This window comes from Bidens hawaiensis, unplaced genomic scaffold (assembly GCF_021521415.1).
Source record: "Bidens hawaiensis isolate Kalapana, Puna unplaced genomic scaffold, B.hawaiensis_p1.1 tig00021192_1, whole genome shotgun sequence".
In the NCBI taxonomy this organism is placed as follows: Eukaryota; Viridiplantae; Streptophyta; class Magnoliopsida; order Asterales; family Asteraceae; genus Bidens; species Bidens hawaiensis.
The window spans coordinates 341,121-363,570 of record NW_027493280.1 but is presented as its reverse complement, the minus strand read 5'-3'; the positions used below and the strand labels follow the sequence as shown (position 1 = coordinate 363,570).

Below are 22,450 nucleotides of genomic sequence, written 5' to 3'. Positions count from 1 at the left end.
AAACTGGGTAGCAAAGGTTTCAACTTGAGCGCGTAGATCAACAATATCTTTATTATTCTCCAAACCATCTTTCACAATCCCCTTTGCCATTTTACCATGCTCCCTCTGTATCGACCTCGCGATTAAAGCAGCTCTAAACAAAAACCCTCCCATCGTTTCAAAATCCGACTCCAAACAGCCTCGCGAGGTCATTGCAGGCGTACCTGATAGCACATATAAACCAGTTAACTAAAGTTAATGAACCAACTATGAAAAAAACAGCAAAGAAAATAAGATGTTTTACTTACCGATCCTCACACCACCGGAGACCATGTTCCCATGATCATCAAATATGGGAATCTTGTTGAGTGTAATGTGACACATGTCACATACGTTCTCAAAATGTTTACCTGTCAATCCAAAGTTTCTAAGATCCCAAAGTAGCATATGATTGTCGGTCCCTCCGGTGACCAACTTGCAGTTTCTTCTGAGTAAAGCAGAGGCCAAAGCCTGTGCATTTTTCTTAACTTGTTGCATATATGCCTTGTACTCAGGTGTGGCCAGTTGCTTTAAAGCAATTGCAAAGGCTGCAACATGATTATTATGTGGGCCGCCTTGAAGTGCAGAACATACTGCAAAATCTATCTTTTCTTCGAAGTCGTATTTGTCATTACCATCAGATTGATTCAAATGTGTGCCTCGTTTTGTTGGTTTATAACCCTTTCTATAGAAAATTATCCCGCCTCGAGGGCCACGTAGGCTTTTATGAGTTGTGGATGTTACAATGTCACAAAACTCAAATGGGCTTGCACATTCCTGCAAGATAACAAATCATAGTATTATAAAGGGGCGTTTTGTATTGAGTTTGAAATCGAATAATAAAAATTCGATAACTAGCTGTAACAAAACATACTCTGCTGAGTGTTTGACCAATCCTGGTTACTTATAAGGATTTAACAATTAACAACATAGTAATCAGTATCAATTTGCATCCATGACCGACCTACTGCTGCTAAACTAATAATCGAAATACAACTTAAAAATGCAATAAGCAGCAAGTGACAAAACAGAATTGTGTTACCGAACAAAAAATCAACACAATCAGCATTACTAAAAACATTAGTTAGAGTGGAGCCTGTAAACGAATGGAATTGAGCATATTCGTAATCGTTAATTTAACTTTATCCGAAAAACAATTGAGCTTGAACAACTAAATGAAAGGAGGCTTCTTGTTAGTGTTCACTCGTTACGAAAATGAATGTATTCGTGTTCTTTCATGTTCATAAATTAACAGTATAAACGTACATTTCATGAGCGTATATGAACGAACATCACTGAACATGATGAATGGACATAACTAAGCTGAAATCAATTTAAAAGTTAACTTGAACAACAATATGTTGGGCCTAAAAAGCTAAAACTAGACTAAATTGTAACGGGCCTAAAAAGTTTGAATGAATATATTATCAAACATAAACTAACGAACAATATCCATCCATTTGACTAAATGAACATGCTCGTTCGTTTATTAAATAAACAAACTTCCCGTTGATTCACTTAACGCTCAGTTTGTTTACGATGAAACAACAATAGAAAGGCAATTCAATTCACCTTAGCAGCAATGAGACCGCTAATTTGAGCCATGTCACACATCAAAATCGCACCACATTTATCAGCTATTTGTCTGAATCTGGCATAATCCCAATCTCTAGGATACGAACTCCCACCACAAACAAGTATCTTTGGGTGAAAATCAACCGCTCGTTCCTCAAGTTTATCAAAATCCACAATACCCGTCTTTGGATCGACCTTATATGACAAACTTTCAAAGAAAATCGAAGCCCCCGACACTTTTTTCCCATTCGGTGTATAATATCCATGACTAGTGTGACCGCCAGAAGGGGTATCTAACCCCATAATTCTATCACCGGGTGATAATAAACCAGAGTAAACTGCAAAGTTTGCAGATGTGCATGAGTATGGTTGAACATTAACTCCCCAGTGATCACTGTCAAGCTCAAATGCAGCCAACGCGCGCTGACAACAAAGTGTTTCAATCTCATCTATGTATTGGTTACCACTGTAAATCCTTGCACCAGGCATTCCTTCAGAATACTTGTTTGTTAAGTGACTACCTAATGCTTCCATTACTGCTTTGCAAACGAAATTCTCAGACGCGATTAATTCGATACCTGAAAGAATTGAAACAAAAAACAAAATGATATTAGTGAATAATGTTTTCTATGTATAAATAACTGAAAACAAGATAATAATGAAACGTCAATAACTATCATAATATTCAAACTACCGATGTAATAATAATGAGCAGTTGATCCTAGAGTTGGCAGCAGACACTAAATTGGACAAGTTCAACAGAAAAACATGGCAAAAAGGGCCCAAACTTCAAACCAGCATAACATGGGCTATGATTAGAGTTACAAAGCCCATAAGACTCCACGCTATGGGGCGCGGAAGGGGGGCGCCTTTGGAACGACCGGCACGGAAGAGGGGTAAAGGTGGGGCCTCTCTCTCTCCATCTCTCACATACACATATATACATATATATATACACACACATATATATTGAGGCACCCAAGGGGCTTTAGACTATAGCGGGGCGTTATGGAGAAGGGCTTCGAAGCCCCGTTATCTACGTGACGATGACGTCCCCCACCATAGAGAACAGCCTAACCAATGAACAAAAAGATCTTGGCAAGCCAGTTCATGTGGGCCCAGCTGTCAAACCTAAATTCCTTAATTTAGAGCTCCAAATTCCAATTTCACCATTTAATAACCGGGAAAATCCCCAAAATAGCCCATCTACAAAATGAGATTCCAACTTTGTCCCCTAAACTTAATATTTCCAAAAATGGCCCTCTCTAACTCATCTTTGACCATGTATTAGGAAATCTAACGCGTCTTTGACGACATGTTAGCATAACACGTCGTCAAAGACGCGTTGGATTTCCTAACACATGGTTAAAGACGCTAACACGTCGTCAAAGACGCGTTAGATTTCCTAACACATGGTTAAAGATGAGTTAGGCCTCCAAACACGTAGTCAAAGATATGTTAGCATCAAACGCGTAGTCGAAGATATGTTAGCTTTTTTGTTTGTTTTAATATTATATAATTATAACTAGTTTAACTTATATTTGTTTTTCTTTTATAACTTTTAATATATAAAAGTTTTATATTATTTCGAATATACCAACGAGGCATGCTTGCTTTTACCTACTGACCGACATAAACTAACTCAAACTCGAGCCGTGCCAAATCAATATCTAAATATTCAATAAAATCTGACCCCGCTCGGTTTTAAATAAAATTTATGTCGGTCCGTAGATAAAAGTAAACATTTATTGTCGGTATATTCGAAATAATATAAAATTTTATATATTAAAAGTTATAAAAGAAAAACAAATATAAGTAAAACTAGTTATAAAAATATAATATTGAAAAAAAAAAAAAAAGCTAACATATCTTCGACTACGCATTTGATGCTAACATATCTTTGACTACGTGTTTGGAGGCCTAACTCATCTTTAACCATGTGTTAGGAAATCTAACGCGTCTTTGACGACGTGTTAGCGTCTTTAACCATGTGTTAGGAAATCCAACGCGTCTTTGACGACGTGTTATGCTAACATGTCGTCAAAGACGCGTTAGATTTCCTAATACATGGTCAAAGATGAGTTAGAGAGGGCCATTTAGGGGACAAAGTTGGAATCTCATTTTGTGGATGGGCTATTTTGGGGATTTTCCCTTTAATAACACCCCCCCCCCCCAACTTATTCAATATTCCATGGTTTATACTATAGCCAAAAACGCGTAAATCATTTATTAGCATAAGTTATGCGTCGCTTTGATTGTCAATTTATAATTTAAAAAATCTAAGGGCGTCTCTTGTATTAGTAACTATTTAGATATGTATCAATTTCTTTTGAGAATTATTCTGAGCTATAACTATTGCTTCAGTTCTATGTCAAATAATGACGGGCGTTTGGTAGTCTGTTGAATCAGTCACTCTTAATGGCTCTGGAGCCTCTTAATATGGTTAAGTTTCATAGCCAGACCTCTTATTAAAGTTAAATGATAAATCAAATAATAATAATAATAATAATAATAATAATAATAATAATAATGATAATAATAATAATACCTCTGTATTGCCTCTGCTTCTCTTTCTCCATTATTTCAAAAATATCCGGATCAGCCGACTGAAGCGTCTGGTTCCCCCAAGCCCGAACCGCTTGTCGTCTCGATTCGAGGCTCTTCCCTTGCAACTCATCAATAATATGACGTCGTTTCGATGACGTGGACGAACACGACGACTCAGTGTTGTTATCCTCACCACCACCACCACGCCTTTTAAGACGCAACTGATGGCCTAACACACGAAACTCCTCTTCATCTTCCTTCACATTCACACTCTCGGAGTTACTAGTTTCAATATCCACGCTGTTGCTTTCTGTTTGCTGTTCCATTAACTGAAGTGAAACGAGACGGCGCGTATTGGTGTTGAAATTGTTGAAATTGTAACCGATTTGGAATGAAATTGAGTCGTCGGAGAGTTGCTGTTGTTGTTTCCGGTGAGATGAATGGGATACAAACCCTAACGAGACGTTGGATCGGGAAGTACGTGACATGATTAACTATTGGAAGCAATGAGGAAGGTACTGTGGTTCATCAAGTGGTGTGTGATTTAGAAAAGAGAAAGAGAAGATGAAATGGATGAATCTGGTTAGCAATGTGGGGTGGAAGATTGACCAAGACGGGTGGTTTAGTTTAGTCAAGGGGATTAGCGGAATGAATCTGGACATGGTGGGAGTCTAGGTGGTGTTAATCTGGACAAGTGTATCAGTAACATACAGTTTTAGATATTTATGATTGGAGTAGATACATTACAACCAGCGTTTATTTATTTTTATTTTTTGTTTCTGAACAGCTGGCATTAAAGTAATCGAAAAGCAAAATTCGTTTATATATTATAGATTATTATCGTATATTATATTCGTGTATATGTCTCTTTATTGGGTTATGCCGAAGGTAATGGCGGAGTAAAGGGTTCAAATCCTGCAATAAGAACGATGTTAGAAGTAATTAACAGTAGTCATTTGGAAAAATATACTTGTACATAAATATAAGTGGAACTTATATTGAATCAAATAAATGAAATGGTCTTATAACGTCAAAGATTAAAGTAATTTAGAAGATATCGGAAGTTTAAAAAACAATTAAAGTATAAGAGGGGAAATTCTTTTCAATCAATCAATTTCTATGGTTCACGTATACATCATATAGAGGGTGATGATGAATTTTTTATATTGAGTTATCGGATTGGCTTTATGTCATAGAAGAAAAAGAAATACCAAACCGGGGTTTGAACCTTTCATAACTTAAAAGGTTTGCACCAGAAAAGAAGGGAAGAAAAAGAGAGACAACAAAATACTTTAAGTGGGCTACATTCGTAAATTGATCGAACTAATTTGCTGAGACAAATAGTTCATTAACAGGGTTAATTACTCCAGTATATATGTATCAGATTTAATATTATTATTTACCAATTAGTTATAGAGGCCAGTGTTAAAAATGTTTGGGGTTAATCAAATTTTGGTAGTATGCGTAACATAAAAACTTTTAAAAAGTGAGAGATCGCTTAACCCAGATTTACCCGTGTAGTTGATCCGTCCTAATTATATAGTAATACAAAGGTGAGAGGACAACAATAACATGGTGTTCGATTCGACTAATGGCGTATATTAATGGGGCATTATGTGACCAAGCTATATTACCACATATTATACTTAATGGTGTACAATAATCGGGTATAATGTGACATGAATTTGCCCCTATCACTTGATCCCCGGGGGTTCACCCTCATCATCTCATGATATATATTACCGTTTGTTATACAACATTAATTATATACTAAACAAACTTAGTGGGGCAAACCTTAACATGAAAAGAAGTATGGCATGTATAATATTCACTTCGAGCTAATACACCATACACGTCTTTCATTGCGAGGTCAACTTTCAGTGGCAACGACTTGAAATAAATGTTGACAAGCCAAAAATTTATAAATACGTGATAAATACCATACACCAATGCACCATTGATCAAGAGTAATGATAAATGACCTGCGACCTGGACTCAATATAAATACACGGGTTCAAAAACTAGTTAATTTTATATAGTTAAATCGCATTATTAAGCGTCAGATAAATGATTTTATGTAATTGTTTATTATAAAAGATTATACCATAAATAAAGTATGTTTTCTAACTTCAATTTAATCGTTATTTACGTAGATTGGTTTTGTGCTTCATACTAGTCATATTATTCGGACTTGGAATAAATGTATTGGAGATGATTTATATGGGTTTTTCTTCTCCACTTTTTAATGGTTTTCTCGTAAATGCATAACATATATTAACCATTCACATCTTGATCTTAAAAAAGTTAAAAGTAAAACATAGTTAGTTTTCATTATTATGCTATGAAATTTTAAAAAAAAAAAAACATGTAACAATTAGTTTTGACTAAAATGTATAGATGATAAAACTAACAATCCAAAAATTTTTAAAATACATGTGACTAATATGTGTGTTTAACCGGTATAACTTTTAAATACAAAATATATTATTATACATGTTTTTGAAAATATAAAGTAAAAGTTTTTAAACACTTGAAAAGTCTCGCAATCGACATGAGATTAGAAGAAATTTGTTGTAAAAAAAAGGTCCTACTAGGGACACCCCACATGTGACATTCGTCTTTTTTTGTTTTCCGTTTAATAAATGTATTTGTTTTATTACCCGTCTTGTAACCGGATCTTATTTATTACGTCAAAGTATTATTATGTCACACGATTTTGTCTTTATTATGTTTTACGCGTTAACATTTTCATATATCGTTTGAATATCAATTATATAACTTCAGTTTAATCAGTTACTGGACCCAACCCAAACAACAAGGACTATATTGCAAAATAACCAAAATCTTTTTCCCCCCTTTCTTCCTCTTCCCGTCGATCTCGCACCCCCCCCCCCCCCCCCTGATCAGTTTTACTTCGATTAAGCCGGATATCAAGCTAATTAAACTACTCCGTAACCTACGCGAATCATAATCAACATTAACAACAAGAAACGACTCGTTAATTAAGTTATAATTAACCAAAAATCGCGACTATGGCTGCGGATCAGTTTTGATCTCATTAGCCTATAAATAAGAGATCAAAATTCAATTAACAAACACCACATCATCGTCTCACTATCACGAAACTAGACCCCATCCTAATTGCTTTGTTGAATCAGTTCTTGTACTAGTTTGATCTCACCTTTGAGCCGAAGCCTTAGGTCCTCGTTCTTGATCCATCATTAATCATTCCAGGTAATTGTAATATGCATATGGGTCGCGAATCCATTCTCTACAAAACCCCTCTGTCAATTTTGATTGACAGAGGGTGTAAGATCCAATTGAAATTTCTAGGGTTTATATGATTTGGGGGCTTGTTTGCATATCTGGTTATATGTATTTGTTTCTGTTTGTATTAACAAGTTAGACACTGGCACAGATGGCCAGTGCATAACATCTTAAACACGAGAACCGGCCAGGGGCGCAGGTTCAACCCTCCCCTGGTCCGGTTTTTGTTTTATTTTTTTTTATTATCATTATTTGGTTTTAATTAATATAAAAACTATATGTAGATTTAAAACTATATTGTTATACTCGTTTAAGCTAACCGAACCCCGATAAACTTCTAAAATAAATTTTCAAATTCATATATGTAAATATATAAACATGTATAATCTTTTATATCTATATATATTTATTTTTACCTAAACAATAATAATAATAATAATAATAATAATAAATGTGTTTCTTATCCTTTTAAATGGAACTTCGTTAAACTAACACCTAAAACGTCTTCATAGATAAGACGGTATTTATATTGTAAATGTTTTTCTTTAATAAACAAATATAACCCTTCGTTAAAATTAATAGAAATTGATAACACCTTTATCAAAAATCTATAAAACATAACTAATACGTTAACGACCCCAAATCCGTTGCAAACCCATCTCTATGTGTCTTGTTCATTTAGTTCGTTAAGTAATTATTTCTTTTACGCTTAAATAATTAGGACAAATTATCGGGAATTATCGCGGGACCAACTAGCTTGCTCTAACCTTTACCATCTTCTCGTACCTTATTCCTTATTCCAAGTGAGTTCTTCATAACCTCATTTTAACGTTTTACAATATTTTGGGGGTAGCACGTTACAAGTTTTTCTTTCGTTAGTTATGTGATTGTTTACAAACCGATTCACTTACATCGTACATGTTAATATTATTCGTGCATATTGTTTATGATTATACGTGAACTTGCTTGCAATGTGTTTATTGTTTTTATGGTGGAAGTTACGCAAACGCATACACATAGTGGGAGGGTCCGACGGGACGTACCCGCGCCGTCTAACGTTACGACCTCGGTTGTTTACGTAAGGTGGTTCTCATTTCCCCGACTTCAACGGCTTCGGCTAAATGAACGGGAGGACGACATTACTTGCTTTCATTTACTTTACGCTTGAATAATTATTGCATTACGATTGTTGAGTCGCGAGTTTCCTATATATATGTATACACAAAAACTTATGAAAACTCACCAACTTAATTGTTGACAAAATATATTATTTTCAACGTGTTACAGGTTGAACCGATGGTGTGCTAAGGACGAAGTTCATTAGTTTGCCTTAGGATAATTGAAATAAAGAACTTGTTTACTTTTCGATGAAGTGTTATCTATTGTTTTTATTTATGAACAATATGTGTACTTATATGAAATGCATTAAATATAATTATTGTCGCTTTAATAGCGTTACGAGCTTTGAATGATCTGGACGTTACACCCGGGTGTATTCCGCTTAAAGCCGGGGTGTTACACCACACCCCACCAATACGCCACGTATAGCTCAATACGGGATGTATTGGTTGGTTTTTCTAGAAAAAACCACTAAATGTGTCTTATTATGTTTTTTTGTCTTATTATCAGAAGGGGCGTATAACCCTATACGCCGCCTCTGATATATTTTTTTTAATTTATTATTTGTTATTATTATTATTTTTTATTATTGTTGTTGTTATTATTATTATTATTACTGTTATAATTCCGATGAGGGTGCTGTAACATCTCGTATTTTTCGTATTTGTATTCATTTAAGTTTAAACCGACTCGAGATCGTAATTTGGATCTTTTGAACTATTTAAAACTTGTATTTATTGGTATCTAACTTGGTTTAACTTATTTTATAATTTCATAACTTTCAATTATGCCAAATCTCCCTTAGAAACCTTTAAAATCACTTAAAAAGGCTAAAAATCGTATTTTCGGGAACTACAGGCTAAAGTCAAACATCTTTGACTAGTCAATTTCTCATGCTTCTGATCGGAACCGACTTTCGGTCTAGAAAACTTTTATTTTTGTAACAAAATTTTAAGGCTACTGTCCAAAACCCGACTTTCGACTCGCTGTTCAGATTCTGGTCAGTACCAGCTTGTTTAAACGTTTAATTTAACATAACCGGAATTCTAAACATCCGTTTGGATCGATTCCAGCGGCATTTTAGAACCTGAAACTTTGAGATATGATAATATAAGTAAAAACGAACTTAATGCCGCTGGAATCGATCCAAACGGATGTTTAAAACACCGGTTATGTTAATAACAATAATAATAATAATAACAATAATAACAAATAATAAATAAATAATATATATATATAAGAGGCGGCGTATAGGGCTATACGCCCCTTCTGATAATAAGACAAAAAAATATAATAAGACAAAATTTATGGTTTTTTCTAGAAAAATAAACCAATACGCCATCCGTATAGAGCTATACGAAGCGTATTAGTGGGGTGTTTTAATAAAAGGGAGGTGGCCGTAGAAAACCCCTAAAAAAAGAAAAGTAGAATGCAATCCATGTATACGTGATTGGATCCATATCTTATTTGTGGGGCTGTGGTTCTTCGAATTATTTGCTGCATCATATAAGCCCACGTTTATTTGAAGTATATATGGCTGTCTTATGTGACCATGCTTTTATTGTACCAGTTTCTTTAAATCAAAATTACAATAAGTAAAAAGTGTACTAGTTTTATTATTTTCAACTATTATTTTTGGACTCTGCCGGTCATAAATAATGAATTGATTGCTGACCATCCCTCCCATTAACACATTTGTTTCCAACGGTCTGTGACTAACATAATCTTAGCTGCTACTTGCAGGTTGCCGGGCCGGAAAAATCACATTTTTTTTCCGGAAAACTCAACTTTTGTGTCCCAAACATTTTTGCAACCTTTGATCAGGCCTTTAGAAACTTTTTTCTAGTAAGAGCCTCAACTATTGAGGGAACCCTAGAACTATCGTCGGAATCGGTTGGTGGTGTTCAAGTGGTGGTGGTTGGTCGGTGGTTAGTCTGTTGGTGGTGGTGGCGGTGTTCATGTTGAGTTTTCCGGCAAAAAATGCAACTTTTAGGGCAAAAAGCATTTTTCTAGCGACCACAAGTAGTATCGTTAGGATTCTGTTATTCACAGACCGTTGTGAACAAATACGTTAAAAGATTGAACCATCAGCAACCAACTCATTAGTTAGGATCGGTATCGACCTGAAAGATAATAATTGAGATTAATAAAAACTAATATACCTAAATAAAAATACAATTGACATGAGAGCGACCCTTTCTCTTCTTAAATATTTTTGTGGAGTTTGGATGATGAGACTAGATTAATTAAAAAAGCATCTTTGTATTCAAACAAGAAAATTAGTTGTGGTGGCAAAGTTAGTTTCTCTATCCTAAAAGTAGAGGGTTCAAATCCGAAAATAGTTTATAAAAGTATTTATGGTATGCTAATTTGTAATTTGAAAAAAAAAAACAAAAAATTAACCAGTGATGTTGGTTGGTGTGCATGCCTCTAATTTGGAAGGTCGAGAGTTTGATCCTCGCCGGTCATCTCTGTTTTCCTTTTGCGGGTTTTAATTTTTATATATTGTTAATGTAATTATTGTTAAAACTAGTATTACTTTGTGGTTTTATTATTATTATTATTATTATTATTATTATTATTATTACTTTTTTTAACAAGTAAATGTTAAATTCTGCAGTAATTAAACCACTAACCTCATATTTTCACCTTAATCATCTTACCGCTCATTAAAGTGGGAATGGCTATTATTATTATTATTATTATTATTATTATTATTATTATGTGTGGTTTTCATATTTTGACTTTAATATTAATAGTTTTTAAAAGTTTTATCATAAGTATTGTTTTCTTTCATATATTATATCTATATAGGTATTACAATCACTATTATTAGGAGTAGTACTGCTACGTTAATTAAAGATCTACTGTCTACTAAGGTCAATATGGTTATCGCTGTTCTCTAGTTTGAGTAAACTAAAGCTATGGCTTTAGGCCCTCATTTGGACCGTGCTTCCAATTGAAAACAAAATTGAACAAAAACATATTAAATGATGAAAATGATCCTTAAGTTATTTGAAAAGACAAGTATATTTGTTGTTTTAATTTGTAAAAATAAAATTCTAAAAAGACCCCAGATTCTTATTTTATTTTAGGCCCCCAAAAGAATTAGGGTGGCTTGGTTACCGTTTATTTACGCGCGCGCGTGCCGTTAACAGACATGTTACTAGTTTATCTTTTTTACTACACATGACACCTTTTATAAAACACATGCATAATTTTGCATGGCGCAGGAAATTAGTACCTCAATTCATATCTTATTTTCTGTGGCTGCACTTTTTGGAATTCTTTGTTGCATATGAAGCCCACGTTTCCTTAGAATTATAGATATGGCTCTCTCTTTATTTGGTTTATTTATGTGAACAGTCTTTCTTATTCTAGAACTTCTTTTTTTTTTAAGTACAATGAACATGATCCCGATTCTCTTCTTAAATGTATTACTGATATATTTCGTTGAGTTGGGGTTAAAAATAAATAAAAATATCTTTTAAATGCGATTTAAATATAATACAATGACTTGCGTTATTTTTTTTTTCCTGTTGGTTAGGCATGAACACACAATACAAATATACTTACACAACATAAGAAAGAGCTTTTCGATATTATTCATTCAGTTGTTGACTACAACCAATTGAATGTTAAAGTTGTTTCATGGTCGATCCCATAAATAGAATACACTTTGATTTTTTTATATGATAAAAAGCCATATAGAAGTTACTAGTAAGTTTTTTGAGTGGTAGATATACAAGATGTCCTACACATTGTTTTCGGCATTGGTTAGCTATTTCTTTCGGTTTGAACAATATGTATAGAATTCTGAATAGAGAAACATCCATCAAGTAATATGAACATATGGAGCGTATAACATAAAATACTGAAATATGGATATATCGATGTGTTTTGATCTTGTAGTTGTTGGGTTTGTAATTGATTGGGCTTAGCCTTGGGCCCGATTATTTAAAGATTTTTTAGGGATTTAATGAAGATAGAAAATATACGAGGCTTTTGAATCAGGTCATATATCTCTTGTTATGGCTCGTATATGTTTTCTTTCTCAACATGGGTTAAACAATTAAAGCCAATCTGTATTTATTTATATCCATACTATATTTGTAATTTCTCATCATGAGTGGGACATTTTATTATTGCAGAATGCAATAATAAATTCTTTGCTTTAGCCCATGGACGTAGATTACATTAATTGAACCATGTAAAATTCTTGTCACGTGTTCGCTTAGTATTGTCTGGTTGATTGTGTCTCCACATGTGCGCGCGCCCGCATGCAAAACTATGGCCCTAAAAGTTATGTTAAAGTAAAGCTGATAGATGATATTCCTCATGTGAGATGTGAGGCTTTATTTAGAAAGTATCTTATGACTTATAAAGAAGCATGCCATATGTATTATTGCCTTGACACAAAAAAACCTATCTGACTCGAAATTCTTTTGAATTACATTTTGATATTATTACACTAAAGTTTAAAATTAAAATTAACAACTAAAAATACAAATTTAATAATACGCTTACTTTTAACCTATAAAAACTTGATGGCTGTTTGTATTTTACGTTTTAAATGTAGCATTAAATATTTTATTTTGTTGTGACCTAGAATATATATATTTTTTTAAAAAATAAATAAAAATAAACAAGTCAACCCACAAACCATAAACATGTTTAACCATAAACATGTTTGTAGATTCAATCCAAATGAACCAAACTTATTTAAACTAGACTTACACCTTCCAAGACTATATTATTTTACTGCCATGTTTTATTTCGTGCCATAAACTCACACCCACACTTTTTATTCCTCTCGTATTGTTGAGGATAAGAATCTTTATATGAAATTCATAAACAAATCAATATAAAACTTATACCACAATAATTAAAAAGGGTGACTTGAAAACGATTGATAAGGAATCCCATGACCCAAACTTGCAGCCATAAATTTAGGAGTCTTACACATGTCTCAACTCTTCCAAGAAAGGAGGTTGATTTGTGCAAGGAACATAATAAAGCTTGGACACAAATAATTGTTGTGGTTCAATCATGAATTAAGCACTTATCCAAACTTCTAGGGTTGCTGTTGATTCTCTTTTCCATTTGTACACTAGTAAATAAATATAAATGAATAGACAAAAATTGTATATGCGCTTAAAGATATGAATGCAAACCTTGTTAATCTAAATAGTTCGATTTTTTTTTATACGGAAACAATAGGAAATATGTGTGAAGTTGGAGAATTAAATAGGACACCAACACATGAATATTTATATATGCTTTACGTGTAAGTAGCTTATAAGTATTGCTATAAACATTTTAAAGGTTTTTTCATACTGTTGTAATAATTTTTACGCACCGTTACAATTGAAGCGCATAAAGTTTCTTTAAATTCTGTAATAATATAAGTTTTAGCCGTTATATGCTTAAAAGTAAAAATAATTGATGTTTTAAATATAAACTTAGCGAAAGACAATTTAATGCACAAAAAAATCAAAGGTTTTAAAAAATCAAAACCTAGTAGCACCTAGGGCATGCGGTTTGTCCCCTTGATGTTCTTTTTATCTAATTAAAGTCTACACATGTACACTCATCATCTCATGGATGAATCATGCCATTTGATATTTGACAAAATACATGAAAAAGAAAGTAAATAATTAAAAAAAAGTTTCATAACAAGATATGTTTTCTTCGATTAAAGATTATTTTTCATGAGGATCGACAGAGGGCTTAACCGAAATTTTGTAATGACGATCAGTATTTTAGCAAATAAATAACATCAATTTTTTTTTTATAAAGGGCAGTTGCCACTCATTCTTTCAATATAGGTTCTTTGTGCTCGTCCTTTTTTACTTAATTTCGTCAAAACATTGATAAAACGTACACAAAAAGTTGAAGTTCAATAATTATCAAAATGCCAAGATTTTATATATTTATGGGGCTTAAAATTTATCATAATGAAATTAAACACTCATTTTTAACGTGTGATTTTTATGGCGTCTCCTTTCTTGGACCACTCTCTTTTGGTCAGCAATGACGTGCTTTTATTATATTCTTGTGTGAGTGTGTCATCCAATTTATATAGTTATATACAGTGGGTATTTCTCTATTAACTAAAAAAATTTGTGAAGCATACTTAATATAAAGTATGACACGTATATTATAAAAGTGAGGATAATACCTTATCTAAATTCCAAGTGGTTTTTAGGTATATTGGTGGTGGTTTGGACGTAGCATTATAATCATCTAGGATATTAATGCGTCAGGCATACAGTCTTTAGAGGCACGTTGTAATGTTAGACGTGCCAGTATATCCGTTTAGATATGCTGCTTAAGTATTTTATGGCACGTTTAAAGTATAGTAAAACAAAATACTTAATGAATATTGATTTTATGATACAATATTTCTAAAGATCATAAAAAAAATTTAACACTTTCAGAATTATAAGTTTCTTTTCTGCTTCCAATTGTTAATCATATATCCTATTAAAGTAAACTTTATGAAAGTTAAATTAAATAATGTTTTAAAACGAAGCAACCTATTTTTGAGAACGGGGAAAATCCAGCATTAAAATATATTTGTAGTAAGTCAGGCCCACCCATGCAATTCTTTTCGTTAATGTCCTCCGCACGTAACACGTGGGCAATCTTGTATTTATTATTATTATTATTAAACGAAATTCGTCAAATTGGCTGCTGGGTAAATTCACTACACTCACAGGGGCGGACCTAGCTAATTAGGAGGGGTAGCGGAGGCTACCCCTCAACGTTTCGCCGGTAGTTTAAAAGAAAAGAAAATCTGGTCGTTTTCGTGTTTCGTTATCCCTGAAAAAAGATAACGTTATCCCTATGTATTTTAAGCCCCAACCAATTTAATACTTAAACCAACAAAAGTCCACTTAAATTATAAGCCCAAACCAAAAAACCCAATAACCCAAATAATCATTTTAAGTTTAACAATAAAAAAAGACTGGATATTGTGAACACATACACACAGCCGACAACTCTCTGTCTTTCTAGACTCTGCTCACCACACACCACAAGTTCACCATGGCTGCCACCACCTCCATCTCCATACGCCACCAGCCACCTCCTGGCCTCACTCGATCACTCCACCTCCGGCCTCTCTTCCGGTAAGATTTCTTGTATTTAGGGATTTAAGGTTATGTTTAAATTGGAGTTAATTTGGGATTTAGGATTTATGTTTAAATTGGAATTGATTAGGTATTTAGGGTTATATTTAAATTAAAATTAATTAGAGATTTAGCCTTTAGTTTTATGTGTAAATTAGAATTGATATTAGGTTTTTTGTTCAAATTTTGTTTAGAGAACTTTGAAGATGAGTAAACAACCTCTTATTAGCAACATTTTTACACGTTAAAGAAAAGAAAACGATGACATTGGTTTATCACTAAGTTTAAATATTCCAACTTCAAGTGGTTCAAGCTTTCCCCACCCCCTTCTCATCAATGGACTCCTGACGTATACGAAGGATGTTCGACTATTTTATTTTCTTATTTAATTAAATATTGTATTTATCAATATTTTTGTTAAATAAACTTTAAAACTGCTCATTAACAACGTGTTTGATCTAATCAAAAGATATCAATAAAATTGTTGTATTAGTAAGTTAATAAGTTTGAATAATTTTCAATATCATTAAGCAAACAAGTTTATGTTATTTTGATGCACCCATTATAAACCAATTTGTTTTGATCCGCCATTGCAAATGGGTTAACTGGGCACCGGTGCGCTTGTAACACGAAGCCAAGCCCGGTACGCGCCAAACACGTAACCAGACACCTGCACAAGCAAAACGTGTTACTAGGCTCCGCTACGCGCGAAAGGTAATCAGGCCACGTAAACACGAAACTGGTAAAAAAAAATTCTTAACGTACTACGCTTAAAAGTTTTTTTTTACGCTATCCCTGAAATTAGTTTCTAGATCCGCCACTGACTACACCGGGATACACGTTTTTTCAAGGAAAAACCCTCACGTAAGGTCAACGCCCGTGAGCACTTGCCTAAAGGCACGACAGTGTGGTGAGATAAAACTTGTTCGGTTCAATGATCAAACTAGTGAAAGTCACAAACGAGCCTAGTTTCGCATTAAACAAAATATTGAAGGCAAGAACTGAACTTGGATCACGTGAAACACGAAGTCTCTCTTTTACCACTCCACCACTTTCTATAATAAAATATATTTAATAAAATAGTATGTGAGTCACGTTTATATAATAAAACCACCGTATTTTCAAGTTTATCCCGTCCCGATAAATAGCATATGTTCTTTTTTATCATTATGTTGTTTTCTGTTATTTTATTATTTTTTTATCATTAAAGTTCATTTTACATGTTATTATGGTCGGCCTTTAACAAAAATGGCCAATAGAAAAATAATATTCCATTCAAAAAAATTTAATAAATCTTATTATTATTATTATTATTTTAATAATTATTATATCCTTTAAACAGTTGCATTCCAGCTAAAATGTTTTAAAAAAAAACCTACACTTCTTTTGTGTTTTTTTTATGATCTCTCTTATCTTAATAATCATCAACATTTTGCAACCCACAAAGACGGAAAATGGAATCTTCTTGAAGCTCTAAAATCTGAATGCTTAAAGCAAACCAAAAACTTATCGAAAACAAAACAAAAGTGAATAAAATATCAATGTTTAAGGTTGTGTATTTGAAATGCTTAATGTTGTGAAAATGTGAGAAAAAAAAAAAGAAAAGAAAAGAAGGAACTTGTCCCATGTAAGAAATGGGTACAACTTTGAAATGGTCTATAAACACTCTTCTTCTTCTCTCTCATATGTGGGAAATTTTGGGTATTTTAGAGGAAATGAAATAGACTATATAATGGATCATTTCATTCTTTTGATAAACCAAATACACTTTTCTTCACTCACTCATAATGGGTCATTCCAATACGCCCCTCATTCCTGCATATCAAACGCTACCAGTATAATGTAAATCTTTTTTTTTCTACCAGTAACTTAGTAGTAATATCTAAATCTTTTTTTTTTCTAGTTAGAAATTTATTGGTTTATGGTAAAAAATAATAATAATAACAACCATCATGCTTTTTATTGAAAACAAAGTTTGTTTTTTTTCTTTCTTAAATAAACTTAAATGCAGACATAATATATCGTTGGTATTCTTATCGTACACCTTGTTTCTAGTCAGTCAATGTAGTTGGGATGCTAATAATCGCTATGATTCATTGATAGTTCATCGTTGTTAAGCTCGCCGACGATCACTTGGTATATTCATTTGGTAATCCACCATAAAATGTATCACCCGCACCTTATTTTCTGGCCACCAACTTATTACAGATTGCACCCAGTTTTACTAGTTTTACTAACGGATTTTCAACACTACATCATATTGGTGAAAGTCTTCTATTTTTTAATGTTGGTAGCAAACCTCTCATCCTATTTTATCCCACATTGGAATAACTTTCAACGTCCTAGCCGACGGATCAAGGCTCCCCCGCCCTTCTCCAAATCAACCACCTTCAACCTCCTCTTCAACGGTGACTTCTAAGAAGCCAACATTAACCATCGTCAGTCACACTCATGACTCACCGAAGACACTAACAATGAAACTATCAAGTCATGTTGTACGATGAAACTATTTTAAACTAAATATTGTTTAAAATAAAAAAAAAAAAAAAAAAACAGAACCTTTCATGAAGAATCAACCACCTTTCTTCATTGTCACCCTTTTCATTGTTTCATATTGAAAGCAAGGTTGTTTGACTATATATCAATATTGATACCATTTTTTTTCATTTTAATTTAGGAAAGTAAAAAAAATATTAATAATATAATGTTTACTTTAAAGGAGTCTACGGCTTTATTCAGTTTTTTAGAAGGGATATTTTGTTCGTACACTCTTTGGTTATCCAGACACCCTACATATGATCGCATTGGGGCTATACTATCGTATGAAACCTCGGGTGTGTGAATAACCAAAGCCTTTTAGAATTAAATCATTAATTAAACTTGGAGCTTTTGTTTCTTGAAGAGGAAAGTGTGAATAGAGAGAACCGTTGGTGGCCTAAGGATGACGTGTTCAAAGTTCAAACATCACTTTTGTCTTCCAAGTTCCACCCCCTTTAACTTTCAGAATACTGCAAGAATAAGGACCCATCAACGACCGAATTACATGTTTAGTCCTTTATTTACATTTCTACAGCACGATTCAACCTTGATCAAAAACATATTTCAAGATCCAACCTTTACCTAACTTTTCTAACATTATATAACAAGTTATTATTCTAGAATAATCATGATTATTTCTCACTTGCATTTATGATCATAATAAACTTAGTAAACTAAAAGTCATGTGATTATGTACTAGGATAGAGCCCGTGTGATACATGGGTGGTTAAAAAAAATAAAAAGCTAAGTCACAGGTTATAACATAGGAAGCTGCTCACATGACATTTTATGTAGAAGCCCTAGAATGATGCAATGTGGAAAAATCATCTTGCTTTAATATTAAATTATACACTTTTGACCTGTAAACTTGTAATACCTCTGTAAAAAAATTTCAACAAATTGATCAAAATGTGAAAACCAGTTATTATTTATTAGGTAATAACTAACTTGAGATAATTAGAAATTATTAATAATATAATTCTAACAAAGTCATAATTTGTTTATTTGAGTTAATTAATAAATATTAAATATTAATGAATGCATTAATTTTCATATGATTTAACATAAAAATATATTAAATTGAAGGAGTGGTAATTAAAAAATTAGTTAATTAGGATGAATATATATATAAATAAAAATTAATTAGTTAGCATCCCATGTGGATGACATATTTGAAGGGCATGTGTAAAGCATGTATTGCTTTAATATATTAGTTAGACTATGTTAGGTACCCATGTTTTACACGGGTTGAATAACTTAAAAGAATGATAAACGAAGTTGAATATTACATTAAATAAGTACAAAGTTAAATTACAACTATAATTCATAAACTTAAAAATAAATCATAAATCTCTAAATATATTTTTTTTATACAAAATTAGATAATAAACTAAAAATATGGTAATACCTAAAGTAGAATAGTATTATGAGAATATAAATGGTACAATCGGAAAAAAACGAACCTGTCATCAGTGGAAGAAAGCTTTCGATTAGTCGAAGAATGTGCAGTAAAAGAGAATCAATATGGTTGATTAACATTATATGGATAGATAAAAAGAAGACGGGTCGAGATCAGTTAATGAACCCGAGTAGGTTTTAAGGGAAAAAATGATTCATCATATGCAAATATATATATATATATATATATATATATAAACAATATAATTCATATTAGAGAAGTTAAATCATGAAAAATACCTAATTATAAAAAAAAAGTTTAATAACCAAACCTAACTTTTTTTTAAAATAAAATACATTTTCTAAAAACAATTATATAAATCAAAATGAATTAAAAAGAATATGTATGTTTAATGTATAATTAATAGAAGAGAGGGGTGGGAAAAAAGAGTAAGAATGCACCACAGAATGATACTTGACGAGAAAACTTTTATTTATTATATAGTATAGATTAGATTAGATATTTATTTATTAGTTTTTCTCTTTGAAAAAATTTATTACAAAAAATAGTACTTTACTCTCCTTTATAACCAATAATTTTGTTATGCTTTTTTAATAACAATTTTTTATGTTTCTTCATTCCTCGTGCACAATTTTTGTAACTACCATGCATAAGTTTTATATACAAGGAGAGTGAATATATTTTGTTTAACGTGATCACCGGAGAGTGAATGATATGAGATGGAAATCACTTTATCATAGAAAAAGCATTATTGATTAGTATGAGCATATGAGAGGGGTTACATATACACCTAACCAACTAAGCCTAAGCACACTTGCCACAACGCTGATCAAAATCTTCAAACACGTTTTACCATATAGAATTCTTTTATTTAAAGTTTGAAACACTCCATACATGTAAAAATAATTTGTGTGTGTATATATATATAGGGGTGGGTTAAAATCAAAAGAGATAATTTTCTAGGAAGAGTAAGAATATATCGTAGTCATTGGATCATGTTAATCAATGGTTGGGATTTAAATTTATCAAAAACCGACATAGTTTCCTAGAATACTCTTTCATCTTTATAACCGACATAGTTTCCTATAATTATTCTTTCACCATAGGTTATAATGTCACATGTCAAAAATCAATTGGTTCTTACCATTCTTAGGAAACTCCTTATTCTTATTTGAACCTTTATATAACAATACTAATAAAAGAAAATAATGAGGATGATGCGGCAATCTCATATTCATTCTTGGCCTAATCTTTCTTCTCATTCATCCAACATATCCATGGGTTATGGGGCATAACCATTTTGGCAAATGAGTTATAATTTCCTTTCTAATTCTTTAATCTCATCTCATTCATTCTAGCTATCCATAAGTCAAAAGAATTTTGGTAAATGGGTTATAATTTTATTTCTAATTTCTCATCTTATTTATCCTTCCTATTCATAGGTCATGAGTCAAAACAATTTTGACAAATAGGTTGTAATTTTCCTTTTAATTCTCTAATCTCTCATCTCATTCATCATAGTTATCCATGGGTAACGAGCCAAAACAATTTTGTTAGATGTTGTATATATAAAGAGATTTTTTCGAATCTGTAAATTTGAGATTTTAAACTTCTTATTATTTGTATTATATTTTACTTTCTTTTTAGCTTTAATTTTGTTCATTTCTCTCAAATAACGGACTTTATTTATTTTTATTATTTGACAAATCACGTGTAATATACGGGTTCAAAAGCTGGTATATATACATACACACACACACATATATATATATATATAATTATATAATAGGCTTTAATTAAACCAAATGATATTAATATTTAGAGTGAATCTCATGTACAAGTTAAACATCTCTTAGTAAAATATAACTTTAGTTAGTGTAGTATTAAGATGACTTGATGACAAGGTACTTTGGTTATACAAATTAATAAAATACTTAATGTCCGACCCTACCAAGAGGAAGTTTGTTATTATATTCAAATGCTTAATGACAAAAGGTGAATGATTTATCATTTATAGGCATTTGTTAATCATTTATCATCACCCGTATACATAAAAATAAATAAATACTTCTCAATCAACGAGTATATCTTGTTACTATAGCCTTATTTACTTTTTATTTATTCTTAATTTCAACCCTTCTATTTCATATATATTTGTATAGTATTTTTGTTTGATATCTATATATTTTAATTTGTCATCTAATATATCGATCTTGTGCTTTCCATAGTCAACAAGGAAGGAACATGCTTCAACTGCCAAGAAAGCATTGATTCTAAAGATTTAAAACCAAATTTAAGAACAAGGAAATAAGTGGAAGATTGATACTCATATATCATATAGTCGGTTTTAATACATGATATATTTTACTATTTATTTCTCTAAATAGCGTCATGGCAATAGCTTCTTGGACTAGTGACATTTGATGTTTATTCATAACAAATTGGTGTATGAGTCCTACAAAGTAAGCAATAAATAAATTTTAGAAGTATGTGTTCGTTGTTACAAAATATTTTACACTTTAAAAATTGTTTGCATATGCTGTCCTTTTGATAGTTAGCATACAAACTCAGTGGATTGCTATAAATATATTTAGAAGTTAAAACCATATGTTGAAAAGTTGATTTAGGCACTTGTTTAGCCTAGATAAACATTCAAGAATTGGTATATAAATGAATCTGGCAAATAAAAAAAACGGTTAACTAAAAAACTTACTAAAAACTTGATAACAATAAGAAATCTTAAATGGTTTAAATAGATAAAACTTAAATATGTTTGTATTGGGACTCCTAAACAATAGATAAATTAATTAAAATATTAAATAAACCTAACATA

At 32.0% G+C, this 22,450-nt stretch overlaps 1 protein-coding gene across 1 annotated transcript; it reads right to left on the bottom strand.

Annotated features, from left to right (window-relative positions):
• Positions 1-6: 6 nt before the first annotated feature.
• LOC143562997 (serine hydroxymethyltransferase 7-like) lies at positions 7-4,679 on the bottom strand (the record flags this gene model as incomplete). Its single annotated transcript, XM_077050651.1, has 4 exons — positions 4,142-4,679; positions 1,591-2,171; positions 288-795; positions 7-203 (listed from the first exon to the last, which is right to left on the bottom strand). Coding segments are annotated over exons 1-4 (1,773 nt in total), but the record flags the coding sequence as incomplete, so codon positions are not given.
• Between the last annotated feature and the right edge of the window lie 17,771 nt (positions 4,680-22,450).